Source organism: Toxotes jaculatrix, chromosome 15 (genome assembly GCF_017976425.1).
Source record: "Toxotes jaculatrix isolate fToxJac2 chromosome 15, fToxJac2.pri, whole genome shotgun sequence".
In the NCBI taxonomy this organism is placed as follows: Eukaryota; Metazoa; Chordata; class Actinopteri; family Toxotidae; genus Toxotes; species Toxotes jaculatrix.
The window spans coordinates 25,637,664-25,655,403 of NC_054408.1; the positions used below are offsets into that span (position 1 = coordinate 25,637,664).

General features: G+C 39.6%; 2 protein-coding genes across 2 annotated transcripts; both read left to right on the forward strand.

The window, feature by feature from the left end:
• The first annotated feature begins 823 nt into the window (after positions 1 to 823).
• On the forward strand, positions 824 to 1,750 carry LOC121194832 (olfactory receptor 13C2-like). The gene has a single exon (XM_041057906.1). The coding sequence runs from the start codon at positions 824 to 826 to the stop codon at positions 1,748 to 1,750; it is 927 nt and encodes a 308-aa protein (XP_040913840.1).
• Positions 1,751 to 5,127: 3,377 nt separating this feature from the next.
• LOC121194583 (olfactory receptor 13C2-like) lies at positions 5,128 to 6,066 on the forward strand. The gene has a single exon (XM_041057527.1). The coding sequence runs from the start codon at positions 5,143 to 5,145 to the stop codon at positions 6,064 to 6,066; it is 924 nt and encodes a 307-aa protein (XP_040913461.1). The 5' UTR covers positions 5,128 to 5,142.
• The last annotated feature ends 11,674 nt before the right edge of the window (positions 6,067 to 17,740 follow it).

The following is a 17,740-nucleotide window of genomic DNA, read 5'->3' on the forward strand; positions in this document are numbered from 1 at the left end:
GACAAAAAAAGGACTAAAAACTGAAACCAGGAATACTAAAATACTCAAGAATCAAAGCAGGTGTACACAACAACAAAATGAACTAGAAGTCTACTATAAAACTCTAGAACCAAACAAGAAACACAATAATCTGACTTTCAATTTAACAGGAATTGCTGAAAAACACCCAAAAGAAACTATAACCAGATTCTACAGACATTCCATAATATTAACAGATATCCTAAAGAGAATTCAAAACTTATGTAGGGTTGACAATGCCCAAAGAAATCAAGAAACCACAATAGGCCCACTTAATCTAAAAGTCCAAACCAGTTAAAAACCAGACCCCTTTAGGGTTGATAACAACAAAATTACATGAACAGGTCACTGACCAAACTGGACTAAAACTACCAGAAATCAAATTACTAAAATTTATACTGAAACTAATGCACATTTTTCAAAAGACTGAAACTAAATCAGCTGCTTAATCAATGGCGTAATGGGGGCACATGCTCAAATTAGAGTGAGGTCAAATCATTCTGTGACTTTAGGCCTCCAGAGTTTGATGAAGTTTAACATATTAGAGATTATTTTGGTGGAGTGTTTAATTAGATCCATGGAGGCTGAAGCAACCTAATAAAAACTCTCCACAGACTCAAACTGTTAACTTTGTGATCTTTGGACATGAACGTTCATCAAATGCATTTCAAGGTCTGGTATCTGTGAATGAATGAGACACTCCAGATTGTTACAGTGAGACTTCTCTTTTTCAGATCATTATTCATGTACAGTGGTTACATGCCTGCCTGTTTTATTACTGAACATTTAGTTTGAGAAAACATTCATGGATGATGAGTTAAATGTTACATACATATCTCTTAACGGGTATGTGGAAGTTAACAAATACAGATATGTTTATTTTCTGATTATATTTACAGTTTATATTCTAATAATCTGCAGTAATTCTACTATAGTGTACCTTATTGTGATTCACAGAAACCTCCATGAGCCAATGTACATTTTCATTGCAGCTTTGCTACTGAACTGTGTCCTTTACAGCACTAATATTTACCCAAAGCTTCTGACTGACTTTTTGTCAGAAAAACAGATCATATCATATTCAGCCTGTATCTTTCAGTTTTTTGTATTTTATTATACAGGCAGTTCAGAGTTCTTACTGTTGTCAGCCATGGCCTATGACAGGTATGTGTCTATATGTAAACCTCTGCAATATCCAACTATCATGAGAAAAACCACTGTGAGTATTTTGCTGCTTTTAGCTTGGATTCTACCTGCTTTACATGTTTCAGTCTTTGCAATAGCGAGTGCTGAAGCTAAACTGTGTAACTTTACTTTAAATGGAATATTTTGCAACAATTCAATTTACCAGCTTCAATGTGTGAGATCAAGATTCATTACTATATATGGTGTGGTTGGTTTAGTGGTCTTTACAATCCTCCCTATGTTCTTCATAATTTTCACATATACAAAGATATTTATAATATCCTATCGAAGTTGTAGAGAAGTCAGGAAAAAAGCTGCAGAGACCTGTTTACCTCACCTGTTGGTTTTAATCATTTTCTCCTTTTTTTCTGTATATGATATCAGCATAGCTCGAGTGGAATCCAACTTTACAAAAACTGCTCGTTTAATGATGACGCTACAATCAATTGTTTATCCTTCTTTTTTTAATCCACTGATATACGGACTGAAAATGAAAGAAATTTCCAAACACCTCAGAAGGTTGTTGTGTTCAGCCAAAGTCATCTGATGTATTAACAGTAAGGAGGATTTTGACTGGTTATGGTTCATGACTGACTAGTTTGCTGCAGTTATATATTTTTTATTTGACAAGTCTGACTTTGTTCTGTTGTTGTGAGTAACAATGATATTTACTGTTCCCTATTTTTCTTGACTCCAGAGAAAATGATTATTTTTCAATTCAGGCTGATACTTGAAAGACCCTGTGTGCTTGAACGAAAGGGGGAAGAAAGACTGTGTGTGTGTGTGGTCGTTGGTTTTCCAGTAACTGTGATGATTGTCATGTCAGAGGAAACTGTCAGGTTTGTCTGCAACTAAACATTTATGCCTTTTTCACAAATCCGCTTCCTAACTTAAAAGACTAAACAGCTCTCTGAGAAAGTGTAGTTCAGCAGCCTGGGGCCTTGTTTTATGAACAAAGGTACAGGTCCTTGAATAGTTAAGTCAATTTTAATTACATAGCACCGAATAATAACATAAGTTATTTCAGGGCACACGGGTCTTGGTTGGCACAGAGCAGGTTTAGACTGAATTCTACATAATAGTATGTACAGAGACCCAACATTTTCCACATGAGCAACACTTGCAACAGTGGCAGGGAAAATTTCCCTTTTAACAGGTATAAAGCTTGGACAAAAGGGTTCAATAATAATAAGACTAATAATAATCAAAAGACAATAACAGGACAAGTAACAGGACTAATATTAAGGGTAACAATAACAATAGTAAATAATGATCAGGGGCGGGATGGCCATCGGGGGGTAAATTAAGAAAGAAGCCAGAAATATGGAGCTGAAAAAAATCAGGGCTAAAAAGAAAACACAGCTAGCGCAGGATGCAGCCAAATGCGCTAATTTGACAGAGTTTTTCCGTGGCGGAGGGACTAAAGCCAGCGCAGCCTCAGTTAGCCAGCCAGGCCAGTGAAGCCACAGAACTGATCAGCATGGCCACAGCAGGTTAGCAAGCACTGCCTACATGTTCCTATCATCCCAGTCTTGATGTGTTTAGGCCACACAGAACATTAAAGGTAGCCTATCAGCAATGATACACCATGCATGCATAAATCATTAATCTGTTTTATCAATTAAAAATAAAATCCATAGTGGCTGACCAAAAGAAACACAAATTTCTAATTTCTTTATTGTAAAAGAAAACATGTTTCAGGAGAGAGTCTGTATTCAAAGTTAAAAAGACCATATTTGAATATATAGGCTATATATCCTGTATTCCTGCTCTGTTTGTACATTAATATATGGCCATGTTGTGGTGTAGTTTCAGTAGTACAAAAGTACTAGTATATGGATACAACAAGCCACTTGTACAAGCTCAAGAAAAATACATTAAAGTGAGTAACAATGTGAATTCTTTGAAAAAGGGCAATAAAGTTTATCATTGCTGCTGTAATTGTTAATAGCTGACAAGGCCAGTGTAGTGGATGCAGAGGGACAGGCCAGTCAGGAAGAGACGGTTGAGGAGGGACAGAAGAAGGAGGAGATGGAAGAGGAGGAGGAGGAGAAGGAGGAAAGTGGAGCAGGAACCATCAAAAAAATAGTGACAGGTACAGGTGCAGTGTGCAGGAGTGGGTTGGCCATAGGTCTTTGCCTAGAATTATATTAAGATGTCATATGTTGATGCTCCAACTCCAGTCACACAAAACAATAAGGCTTTCCACTCCTGCAGTTACGTCAGTGGCTGTCTGAATTAGACATTCTTTCCAATGTCAGTGAGCATCTTCTTTTCCATGTTTTCATGCTACCAAATAAAGCAGAAATTGAACAGTTTTGCCAATGTTTTTGCCTCTGATCTCTGCACACACACACACACACACACACACTAGTTTTAATTTTTAAATAAACATGGTGTTTGAGTATGCATAGCATATATAGCTTACTTTAGTACACTCTACTGACTGTATATCATGTGTATCATTAGATTGTTTTTATTACTGCAAATAAAGTATTCATGTTAAAATCACAGTTCCACTTGTGTCCTTCATGCGATTGGATAAAAGGTCTCTCCAAACCAAGCTCCCGGGCTGAATTTAAACCCCAGACTGCCCCTGATAATGATTGTAATAAGACTAATAACAGGATGAAAGATAAAATTCAAACATATCACTCCAGGGTGTGAAGCAGCCGGTGCACTAGTCGGGCTCTGTCAGGGAAAGAGATGAGTCTCAGATTATGCCACACAGTTCTGCACTCTGGCAGCAGAGAGCAGCTTGTGCATCCTTGTGTGTGTGTTTCATTCACTTGGTTTAGGTAAAGAGATAAATTTCCCCAGCTTCCCCAACCTAATAAAGTAATAAACTTATAGGCCTGAAACTAACTAAAGGATCCGTTGACTGTCATCAACTAATAAGAAATTATTAAGAAGAACAATGCAAAAGCTCACAGTGACAATGCTAGCGTGCTAATAAGAAACCAATTAGGGTGGGGCAGACAATCACAAAAGGAATGAAACTAGACAAAGTGCTAGGACACAAGTGCTAGGATTTCAAAATAAAGCAGGAAAATACTAAAGCAAACTTAAGAAATCAAAACAAGAGTCACAAGGTTTCCTAAACAGTAATGAAAATACAGAGCAAACCCAGAAAACAAAAGACAAGAAAAACGGACCAAAAATTAAACTCAGGAATACAAAAAAACAAAAGAATCAAACCAGAAGTATACTATAAAGCTCTTGAACCAATCAAGAAACAGAATAATCTGACTTTCAATTTAACAGGAATTGCTGAAAAACACCCAAAAGAAACTATAACCAGAGTCTATAGATTTTTAATTAATATTAACAGATATCCCAAAAAGAATTCACAGCTTATGCAAGGTTGACAATGCCCAAAGAAATCAAGAAACCACAATAGTCCCACATAATCTAAAAGTCCAAAACAGTTAAAAACCAGACCCCTTTAGGGCTGATCACAACAAAATTACATGAACAGGTCACTGACCAAAACTGGACTAAAGCTACTAGAAATCAAATGACTAAAATTTATACTGAAAGTAATGCACATTTTTCAAAAGACTGAAACTAAATCAGTTGCTGAATCAATGGCGTAATGGGGCACATGTTCAAATTAGAGAGAGGTCAAATAATTCTGTGACTTCAGGCCTCCAGAGTTTGATGAAGTTTAACATATTAGAGTTTATTTTGGTGGAGTGTTTAATTAGATCCATGGAGGCTGAAGCAACCTAATAAAAACTCTCCACAGACTCAAACTGTTGACTTTCTGAACTTTGGACATGAACGTTCATCAAATGCATTTCAAGGTCTGGTATCTGTGAATGAATGAGATACTCCAGATTGTTACAGTGAGACTTCTCTTTTTCAGATCATTATTCATGTACAGTGGTTACATGCCTGCCTGTTTTATTACTGAACATTTACGTTGAGAAAACATTCATGGATGATGAGTTAAATGTTACATACATATCTCTTAACGGGTATGTGGAAGTTAACAAATACAGATATGTTTATTTTCTGATTATATTTACAGTTTATGTTCTAATAATCTGCAGTAATTCTACTATAGTGTACCTTATCGTGATTCACAGAAACCTCCATGAGCCGATGTACATTTTCATTGCAGCTTTGCTACTGAACTGTGTCCTTTACAGCACTAATATTTACCCAAAGCTTCTGACTGACTTTTTGTCAGAAAAACAGATCATATCATATTCAGCCTGTGTCTTTCAGTTTTTTGTATTTTATTATTTAGGCAGTTCAGAATTCTATCTTTTGTCAGCCATGGCCTATGACAGGTATGTGTCTATATGTAAACCTCTGCAATATCCAACTATCATGAGAGAAACCACTGTGAGTATTTTGCTGCTTTTAGCTTGGATTCTACCTGCTTTACATATTTCAGTCCCTGCAATAGCGAGTGCTGAAGCTAAACTGTGTAACTTTACTTTAGATGGAATATTTTGCAACAATTCAATTTACCAGCTTCAATGTGTGAGATCAAGATTCATTACTATATATGGTGTGGTTGCTTTATTAGATCTTGCAATCCTCCCTGTGCTCTTCATAATTTTCACATATACAAAGATATTTATAATAGCCTATCGAAGTTGTAGAGAAGTCAGGAAGAAAGCTGCAGAGACCTGTTTACCTCACCTGTTGGTTTTAATCAGTTTCTCCCTTCTGAGTGTGTATGATATCAGTATAGCTCGAATGGAATCCAACTTTCCCAAAACTGTTCGTTTAATAATGACACTACAAATAATTTTGTATCATCCTTTGTTTAATCCACTGATATATGGACTGAAAATGAAAGACATTTCCAAACACCTCAGAAGGTTGTGTTCAGCCAAAATCATCTGATGTATTAATACGTGAATAATGTACAGTCGTTGTACTGTTACTGTTCATTATGGAAACAGTAAAGAGGATCTTGAGCCTGGTTATGGTTCATGACTGATTAGTTTGCTGCAGTTATTCTGTCTTTTTATTCAACCTTGTCAAGTCTGACTTTGTTCTCCAAACATGTTGAGTAACATTATTTACTGTTCCCTGTTTTTGTGACGAGGGAACATGATAATTTTTCACTTCAGGCTGATACTTGAAAGACCCTGTGTGCTTGGACGAACGAACTTGAGGCCCACCTGAGGCCGTAGGTGAGAGGACCCGTGACAGTTTAACCCACTGACACAGCTGTTTATGCACGTGCTAACTTCGGCTTCCTTATCTTCTTATTTTTACTTTATTTAATTGTTAATTGTTTAAATTTCACAGTGTTTATATATTTCTGCTCTAATGTTTATTTTATTTCTCTAATGTTCATATTTATTTTTCTACTCTAATGTTTATATGTTTATATTTTCTACTCTAATGTTTATATTATTGCCCTTATGTTTATATTTCATTCTTGTTCACGTCTTGCTCTGAATGGCTTAAACTGGGACCTGAGTACTAATTTCGTACCATAACATGTAAATGTCCTGGTATGACAATAAAGTTCCTTGATCCTTGATCCTTCAGCTGTGTCAGTGTCTGTTCATCAGTGTCTGTGTCACAGTTCATCTTTCTGGGTCGTCTGTACAACTCCTCATCTGTGTGTGACAGATGAAACTCTGGACTGATAGTAGCAGTAAGTGGTACATGCTAGCTTGTAGTGTAATTTCATTTTTAATATTCAATAACTTTACATATATATATATATACATTACCTCACCTTCCCCTACTATATATATATATATATAGTTGGGGAAGGTGAGGTAACGTGAGACATCGGGTAATGTGAGACAGCCCCTGTATCTAGGCAATGGAACACATTTGTGGTCATGTGACCATGATGTTTTCAAGCCCCTCCCATTTCCCCCTGGCTATGAAGAAAAGAACCTCATGGTGATTTGGTAAGCATGCTTTTTTGATAAAAATATGTTTTTTGCATGTAAAAGTAAAATTTCTTCCTGTCAACTTAATCAAGGATTGTGTCAAAACAAATTGATTCAGGTAGAACAACTTATATCATCCATGTTCATGAACTACCATCATATGAAACTGTGTGATTGATGCTAGTTGAAGATTAGCCTGAAATTAGAGAGGGTGTTTTTTCTAAAAAGGTGGCTGTGAGGTAAAGCGAGACAAATGCTCTGGGGTAAAGTGATACATGTCTCACTTTACCCCATCATGAGATAGAAGTTAAGTTCAGTCTGAAACATATTTTAAGTAATATTACATTACATTTGTTTTATTTTTTATGTTATAGCCATTGTAGAGAAGCCATAATGCCAAGAAAATATACCAGAAAGACGACCTGGGGCAAAGCATCCCTTGAGGAGATGGAGATCTTAAGGGACTTCAAGGATAGGAATATAGACAAGTCAAGCCTCCAAAGATTCATTAAGAAAAAAGAGAAAGGGGAAGTAAAATCAGTAGCCTGGGGTGCAGTAGCTGAGGCAAAGAGAATATTCACAGATGAGATGGAGGAGGACCTTGCCAAACACTTGAAACAACTAGCTGACCAGTTTCATGGTCTCAATCCACTCAAGTGCCGCCAATTGGCATTTGAATATGCCAATAAAAACAATATCCCTGTCCCTGACAATTGGACAACGAACCAGTGTGCAGGTAGGCTAGGGTATACAAGAGATCACATGATTGTGTAGGTTAATGAATTGATATTGCCACAAAGCTTAATCTTATAATAATTATCTACTCTTTTAGGTGAATCTTGGTTTTCCGGCTTCCTAGCACCTCGCAATCTCTCTGTCCGAACTCCGGAGGTAACATCCTTGGAAAGAGCTACAGCCTTCAACAGAACGACCGTGGGGGAGTTCTTTGATAATCTGGCTGTAGTGATGGACAGGTGACAGAAATAATTATTTAGTTGCTAATGTTTTATGGAGGATTTACCTGTAGAATTTGGTTTTGATTCTGATATGGTTCTTCCCTTGCCTCTCCTTTAACAGGCATAAATTTCCTCCACACATGATTTACAACGTTGATGAAACCGGCGTCTTTACAGTCCAAAAGCCAGGGCGGGTAACCTATACACAATACACTAGAGAACACCAGACTGATACTGAGTGGGTTGTGAGAATGACTAACTTTTGACAGAATGCTGAAACTAATGCTAAGTAATGTTTTGAACTTATGAACTGGAAAAAATGAAGGGACAGAAAAGAAATACATGTACCTTTAGACCTGCAGAAGCCTACTGATTGCACATGCCATTAATTCTAAACTTTCTATTTGATTCAGGTTGTCACAGAGAGAGGAAAAAAGCAGGTTAGTTCTGTCACATCGGCTGAGAGAGGAGAACTGGTGACTGTGGTGTGTGCAGTGAATGCTGGTGGAAATGCCGCACCCCCGATGTTCGTCTTCCCCAGAGTTAGGTTTAAGGACTGCTTCATGACCGGAGCACCTCCAGGAGCCAAAGGTACCGCCACTCAATCTGGATGGATGAACGAAGACACCTGGGCAGAGTTCCTTGACCACCTGATAAAATACTCTAACTGCACCCCTGACCGTCCCATACTGCTACTCCTAGATGATCTGAAAGCTCATGTCTCTCTTAAGGCTGTGGAAACAGCAAAGAACAATGGTATTGTTCTACTCACCATCCCACCGCACATATCTCATCGCATGCAGCCCCTCGACCGCACCATATATGGCCCGTTCAAGACCCACTACAGCCGAGCTATGGATGGCTGGATGAGATCTAACCCTGGCAAAACAGTCTCCATCTACCAGATTGCAGGACTTGTGAATGAGGCCTTCATGTCTGCAGTGACACCACGGAACATCATTTGGGATTTAGGTCCACTGGGATTTTCCCATATAACCGAGATATTTTCCCTGATGAAGCGTTTGCACCATCCATGGTGTCAGACCGGCCAAACCCTGATCCTGCCACTGCAGATGATCCACATGGTTCATCCACTTCAGATGGTCCACACTCTGTAGATGATCTATCTGCGGATATCCCACCCGCTGAAGATACTGTACTTGCTGATGCTAATCCATCTTCTTCATCTCCTACTCATGGATGTGCCTCCCCAGCTTACTCCAATTTGCCATGTGATTCCAGCCAACCTGGATATGTGTCTCCTCCTGAAATCTTACCACTTCCCAAATGTCCTCCCAGAAAACAAACCAAACGAAAGCGTGTGAAGACAGCCATACTGACTGATACTCCAGAGAAGCAGGCAATCGAAAAGGCCCATGAAGAAAGACAAAAGAAACTGGCAGGTAAACAGCAAACTATCAAAGAAAAGGGAAAGCCGAAAAAGAAAGCATCCAAAAAGAAGATCATAGTTAGCAGCTCTGAGGAGAGTGATGCCCCTGTCCCACTTGATGATGGTCCTGACAAAGAGAGCTCTGAGGATGAGAGAAGTGATCCAGGAAACAGATTTATCCGTGGATGACTTTGTCATAGTAAACTTTGCAACAAAAACCAGGAGCGTCCATTACATTGGCATGATTGAGAAAGTTGAGGATGATGAAATAATTGCACAATTTCTCAGAAGAATCCCAGGAAACACAAAAGAGAGGGAAAGACCCACATTTGCCATCAAGGAAAATGATGTGGCACATGTTCCTATAAAGGATGTGATGAAGAAGCTGCCCCAACCTAAAAGGTGTGGAGGAACCACACGGAGAGAGCAACTCCTTAGCTTTCCCTGTAACCTTTATGGCTGGAATATAGGGTAAGCTTAGAAGGGTGTGGAAATGACAGGAGCCTGATGTTCTAATCCAGTTGGGGTCATGTGTTCTGAGTCCAAGGCTGTTCTAGCTGGCTCTTAGGGGTCCTGTGTTCTGACCACCAAACTGTGTACTAGCTGGCAAGGGTCCTGTGTTCTGACCACCAGACTGTGTACTAGCTGGCTCTAAGGGTCCTGTGTTCTACCCCAGACTGAGTAATAGCTGGGTCATGTGTTCTGAACCCAAGACTGTTCTAATGTAACTGGTTCAGTCATTTGAATGTTCACTGCCCTTCTATTGCAGCAAACAGAGCTGTTGTAATGACAGTTTTCCAACATTGAAGTTGATTCTGATTCTGATTTTGTTTAGAGTGATTTCAAATGTTGAGAAAAAAATGTGCTAATTGACCAATCCCCATGATCCTGTTACTAGTCTGACATTAGTTCTAGAATGTGTAGCTGTCAAATTAGCTGTCAGGAGTCTTACTGCTACAACATGTTTGGTTATGGTAGTTTTTAAGGGGAAAAAAGTAAGTGTATCAGATTACCCCAAGCTGTCTCACATTAAACCCTTGATTCTTCTCGTCTGTCCCATTTAACACGGGGTCTGGGGCAAAGTGAGACACTTGACCACTTTTTTAAAAAACAATTATATTTCCACTACCCTTTGTCCTAAACACATTCTGATGATTTATGTTGCTAGAAAACATCCTAAACTAATAATAAATGTGCAAATTGTATTGACATATCATTTTAGCTTGCCTGGAGGGGAGGAAATGTAAGTGTCTCACATTACCTCACCTTCCCCTACCAGTCAAAGGTTTGGACACACCTTCTCATTCAGTGTTTTTTTTTTGTGAATATTTTGTATATATTTATCTATCTTTATAAATTTATGTATAGTATGCTGAGTGCCTATGCGTTGCCTTTGGCGGCACATTGGTTACCATTGTTGCCTCGTGGCAAGAGGGTTCCAGGTTTGGAGCCTGTTGTGTATTGACACCCTAAGTTTATCTCTTTAAGATCTGGTTGCACCGCCTTTTGTGTTGTGTTGAAGTCATGAGTTTAAGTTGAAGAAGTACCCGTTACGAGCGAGTCTCCCTGGTCTCATCTTCCTTCATTATTAGTTGCAATACCAAGGAGTATAGTGAGTATACAACAAAACTGGCAACGAGGTAATGCGCCCTCATATTGTCTTTGTTATTTTCAGTACAAAGTCTGAGTTTTTTTCATAGACTGTATAAAACATGGACATAGCACCCGTGACGTCACCCATTGGTTTCAGGGAGTCGGTTTTGTGACCAAACCATGGGCATTTGAGCTGCGCCATCTTGGATTTTAGTGGGAGTGTATTTTCCATATTTGGCGAAGAGGCGGTTACTCTACGGGTCAGCCAGGGTCAGCCGGCTGAGAACAAGGCCACTTAGCCCAGCAGCTATTTTATTAGTTTATTCTCTTAGTTATTCTACTGTGGGAACAGTATTTAATCTTGTTCTGGCCATATTGGTCTCTTACTTATATTTTACTTTTACTTACTGTACTGTACCCCTGCTGTTGCTAAATGCAATTTCCCCACTGAAGGACTAATAAAGGATTTCTTATCTTAGCTCGGAGCAACCGAGCTAGCCTAAGGCTAATCAGATAGGCTAACAAGCTAAGCGGCAGCTACACACAGCTACATCCACCACACGACAGTCCCCGAGTCCAACCTGACTAGCTAACCACTGTGGGAAAACAGGACACCAGGTATCAGAGTGCTCGTGTAAGGATTTAGACTGCAGAAACTGTGGTAAGAAAGCCCACATTGAGCGCGCCTGTAAAAATAAAAAGGCTCAGACACACAAGCAGCACACCGAGACAAAGAAAAGTGGTTTCTTCAGAAACAAAAACGTGAACAAGATGGAGCATGAACAGAGTGAATCTGATGATGATGAAGATACAGTTCATGTTTTATCTGTTACTTACAGTGATGATGAATACTGGGTCACACTTCTGTTAGAGAGCCAAGGTTTTCGGATGCAAGTGGACACAGGTACATGTGTATCCATGATATCAGACAAGGAAAAGCTACAGAACCTCATTCTTCGAAAGACAAAGTTGAAGTTGCGCACTTACACTGGTGAACTGTCACGTCTAGCCTTTGATTCAAGTTAAGCCTTTTTGTTGTGTTCCTGTCGTAGCTCTAACCCTCTGCCGCAGATGGCTGAGAAGGCTCAGATTGAACTGGCAGGAAGTGTTCCTATTTAAGGATGGAGACACAAGCCCCCTACATGAGATCTTAAAGAAGCATTCCAAAGATTTCTAGATGGAGAACTTGGAAGCATGAAGGACATCACAGTCAAGCTGACAATCAAACCAGGAAGCACACCACAAGTGTCTAAAAGCTAGACCTGTTCCATATGCCATCCAAGTCAAGGTAGCGGCAGAGTTAGACAGATTAGTGAAGAGTGGAGTATTGGAATCTGTGAGCACAAGTGAGTGGGCTACACCGATTGTTCCAGTCATGAAAAAGGACGGAAGTCCAAGGATCTGTGGTGATTTTAAAGTGACAGTGAACCCTGTCCTGACTGCAGAACAGTATCCTTTACCCCTCATTTATGACCTCTTTTCAGGGTTGGCTGGAGGACAGAAGTTTAGCAAGGCAGATTTATGTCAAGCATATCTCCAGATACATGTTGATCCAGAGTCACAGGAACTGTTGACCATAGTGGCACACAAAGCGAGCTTCGAGATCTTCTATTTCAAGGAAGTGACTACAGGTCCAGTAACCTCAACTCATGTCAAGAAACACACATGTACTGACCCTGTCATGTCTGAGCTTTTGGACATTGTCACTTGTGGGAAGAGAGGAGAAATTACACCAAGCTTAAAGCTTTATCTGATGAGAAGAAATGAGCTCTCAGTCCAGTCTGGATGCCTGTTGTGGGGCTATCGTGTCATTATACCACCACCACTAATAAAGAAAGTGCTGGCTGAGCCCCACACTGGAAACTATGGTGTTGTGCAAATGAAAGAAATTGCACACAGCTACTTCTGGTGCTCAGGTCTGGAGGCAGCTATAGAAAAGAAAGCAAAGTCATATTCTGCTTGCCAGAAACTGAGAAATCTCCCACATCTTAGGGACTGGCCTGGTCCCACAGCTGTCCACTTGCCCGAACGGAGTGTAGATGTTTCCCTGGACAGCAGGTCTCTGCGTGGCTGTCGGTTAGTAGCTCGAGGGGAAGACTAAGTGAGGTATCCGTCAGGGTTGGTCAGCTACCTATCAGTCTTCCTTTTTGGCTTAGATTAGATTAAATTCAACTTTATTGTCATTACACATGTACAGGGACAGGGTAACGAAATGACCGGCCCCTCATAATTACGAGGGACGAATTTATGTATGTGTTCCCCGAAGCAATGTATTTTACTATTGTTACGTCTTGGCCTAGGGCAGTGGTTCCCAAATTTTCTCTGCCGGGCCCCCCCTTTGGTACATAAGAAAATTTTCGTGCCCCTGCGCCCCGTCTGTGCAGATCCCCACACAGTCCTCCCATTCGAGATTGGCCTCTTTCAAGTAAGAATCTATGATTTTAAACAGTTCTTCTGCAATTCCTCCCTCATGTCATCCCCATCTATAAATCTCACACAAGTTATCAATAAACAGTCTTTGTTACTGTCAGTGGCTTCATCCATCTGCAGAGAAAAGCAGCTGTCACGCACCTTATCATTAAGCTGCTCCTCTATGTCCTTTGACATATAGATGCGCCTGCTGATGGTGTTGTTTGACAGAGGATGTAATTGTTTTGGAAGCACATTTGGAGATGCTTCATCCTCTGCTTTTCTTTTGCGTGACAGTCCCGTCAAAAACTTCTCCATGTTTTGCTAGCAATATCATTTATTGATTAATTCATTCAGTCTTTTCGCGCCCCGCGCCCCCCCTGCTATGGCACTGCGCCCCCCACTTTGGGAACCACTGGCCTAGGGGAAACCATCGCGCAACATTTAAAGGAATAAATCCCAGGTCCCAAAATCCACCAGCAAACTCGCAGTAACTACACATTCAATGGTTTATTTTAAATGCATCTTGCACACAAGGTCCGGAGCATGTTGGCTGACAGTCCACCAGGAAGTGGAGAGAGGAGAGCCCCCAGTAAATGACAGCTTAAAAATATTTGGACGACTGGTTGCAATCGAAGGAAGATGAATGCGGCCAAGTACAGGGATATCCTGGACGAAAACCTTCTCCAGAGTGCTCAGGACCTCAGACTGGGCCGAAGGTTCACCTTCCAACAAGACAATGACCCTAAGCACACAGCTAAAATAACGGAGTCTACTCTACTAAATACTGAGTAAAGAGTCTGAATACTTATGGCCGTGTGATATTTCAGTTTTTCTTTTTAATAAATCTGCAGAAATTTCAACAATTCCATGTTTCTCTGTCAATATGGGGTGCTGTGTGTACATTAATGAGGGAAAAAAATGAACTTAAATGATTTTAGCAAATGGCTGCAATTTAACAGAGTGAAAAATTTAAGGGGGTCTGAATACTTTCCGTACCCACTGCTGCCGAGACCCAAGGGAGCCGCTGCCGCGTGTGGACCTAGGCCACCATCATGCCATAGATGCACCGTGCGAGAGGGGAAGCTTCGGATTTAAGTGGAGGAGTGGGGACGCGTATACAGTTTTCCTGTATACATCTTAGGATATCTATAATTTTAGCAAATGGCTGCAATATAACAGAGTGAAGTAAGAGTGAAAAATTTAAGGGGGTCTGAATACTTTCCATACCCACTGTACATGTGTCTTAACGGGTATGTGGAAGTTAACAAATACAGATATGTTTATTTTCTGATTATATTCACAGTTAATATTGTAATAATCTGCAGTAATTCTACTATAGTGTACCTTATCGTGATTCACAGAAACCTCCATGAGCTGATGTACATTTTTTTCTTCCTTTATATAAATGTAATAGATAAACAGGTTCAAACACAAATACAAACATGCTCTCTGTCTGTTGTCTTTCCTGTGGTCTTTGTCGCTGTTCTGTATCTTAAATTTTGTCCATTTTATCCATTTTTCTTCGAACTGGACTTCCTGTGGTCGTAGGCGGTGTGTCATCTTTTCCAATATGTAGATTTCCTCTATGATCTGTGTCTATTGATCCTGGGCGGGGGGTCCACCTTTCCCCATTTCCTTGTAATAGCTTTTTTTTTTTTTTTTTACCAGCTATTAGTAGTATTTTAACCAAGTATCTATACTTTGTATGTTTTATTCACATAGGTTACACAGACACAATACTGTACCAGACATAGGGATCTTTACTCTTGACCTTGGGTGCAATAAAGAAACATATCAGATTTTTCCAAGAAAACTCCCTCTAGAGCCATGAATTAGTGGATGTGTGATGCATTCTCCACGTTTAACCAATCCTCATCAGTAATTTTTATGTTAAATGTTAAATTCTGATTCCCATTTTTCTTTTATTTATTTAGTTGAATGTCAATTTGTTGTTAATTTTTTATAAAGGCCGGATATAATTCTAACTTTGGTTTCTTTGTCTGTATTGATTATCATTTGGATCACACTCTTCACTTCTTTGGAGGAGTCCATCCTGATCTCCTTCATAAAGTAATCTCTAAGTTGCATCTATAGAATTCATGTTTATCCAAGTCATATTTCTCTTTCAAATTTTGGAAACCCTCCAGGTGTCCATCTTTCATCAGAACACACCATGCCGTAATTCTCTTGGTTGTCCACTGCTTGAATCCTTTATCGTACCTAGTTGGTTTAAAATTGCTATCATAGGCTATCCACTTCAATAAATTGATGTCTTTCCGTATCTTATCTTTTTTAATTATGCTGAACCATAGTTTTAGTGTGAACATCGTAATTGGATCTATTTGGTTTTTAATAATTTTAATAATTTTTTAATCTTTTTAATCTTCTTGTATGTTTTTTCATCTCCTATAATATTCTGTACTGGATATTCTCCAAACTCTTTTTCCATTTCTTTCCACTTTGCCGCATAATCTGGTTTGCACCAACCTACAATATACCTCAATTGGGCAGCATGGAAGTATTCTTTAAGCTTTGGAAGTCCCATCCCTCCTTCTTCCTTTGGTAGTTGGAGAGTTTCCAATCTTGTTCTAGGCTTTTTGCCACCCCAAACAAACCTTGATATTATTCTATTCCAGCTCACAAACTGGAGCTCTGGAACTTTTACTGGTAGGGACTGGAATAGGTTCAGAAGCCTGGGTAATACATTCATTCTGATTATTTCAATTCTTGAACTGAAATCTAACGTTAGAGTAGACCATCTTTTGATGTCCCTTTGTATCTCTTGATTTATCTTATTGTAATTTGCTTTGTATAGCTTAGATAATCGTTTTGTGATTGTGACCCCCAAATATTTAATTTTCTTAAGATTTCAATTAAAATTAAATAATTCTTGGATCTCTTTTGGTGGGCTATAGTTAAGCATTAAAACCTGTGTGTTTGAGATATTTATTTTATATCCTGATAGGTGTCATCAGTGAAGGTAAAGATTTATTTGGATGCTCAAGGTAGGCTATGATGTCATCTGCAAAAAGTCCTGTTTTTTGTTCTGTGCCATTCACCACCACTCCTTTGATGTCTTGGTCCTGCCTAACATTATTCTAATGTTATCATGTGTCTGATGTCCCCTTATAAATCCTGTTTGATCTTCCGCTATTATTTCTGGAATAAAGGAGTTCAATCTTTTATTTTTTTAATTTTTATTATTGTTGTATATATGTTATAGTCCACATTTAATAGAGATTGGCCTGTAACTACCACAATGTTCTTTGTCCTTTCCTTGTTTTGGTATGACTGTAATTATTGCCTCTGTCCAGGATGGAGGTATTTTATTGTTTATAAATGTCCAATTGAACGAAGCCAGGCGTAACGGTGAAAGCTCTTCCTCAAACATCTTATACCACTCTACGGGATATCCATCACTTCCCAGTGATTTATTGTTTTTTAATGTATTTATTGCATCTTTCACCTCCTTCAATGTAATATCAGTCGTTAATTTATCATTTTGTATAAGTTCACTTGAGGGTAGATCTAGCCTGTCAAGAAATGCTTACATTTCATCTTCATCTGCAGATGTAGGCAAATCTTGATAATATCTCTGTAAACATTGCATTCATTTTCATTGCTACGCGGATGACACCCAGCTCTACCTTTCAACCAAACCCAACGTTACACTCCCTCCCTCCCTCCCTCCTCCCTTACCAACTGCCTCCTTGAAATAAAATCCTGGTTCACCTGAGACTTCCTCAAATTAAACAGTAACAAAACAGAACTTCTTCTAATAGGCACAAAACACACCCTAAGCAAACTCCATAACTTCTCCATTCCCATCGATAACTCCTTCGTCTCCCCCTCTCCTCAGGTAAAAAGTCTGGGTGTCATCCTTGACAGCACCCTCTCCTTCACCTCCCACATCAATAATGTCACCCGGTCTGCCTACTTCCACCTTCATGACATCAATCGTCTCCGTCCTTCTCTGACTCCTCATTCCACTGCCATTTTGGTTCACAGCCTAGTTACCTCCCGTCTAGATTACTGTAACAGTCTTCTATTTGGCCTCCCTCATAAAACCCTCCATAAACTGCAACTGGTTCAAAACTCTGCTGCCCGTATCATCACACGCACCCCCTCCATCCAACACATTACACCCATTTTGCAACAACTCCACTGGCTGCCCATCACATACCGCATCAACTACAAAATACTTCTCCTCACTTTTAAAGCCATCCACAACCTCGCCCCTCCATATCTCTCCGATCTCCTCCATGCTGCCACACCTGACCGCACCCTCAGATCCTCTTCCTCTATCCATC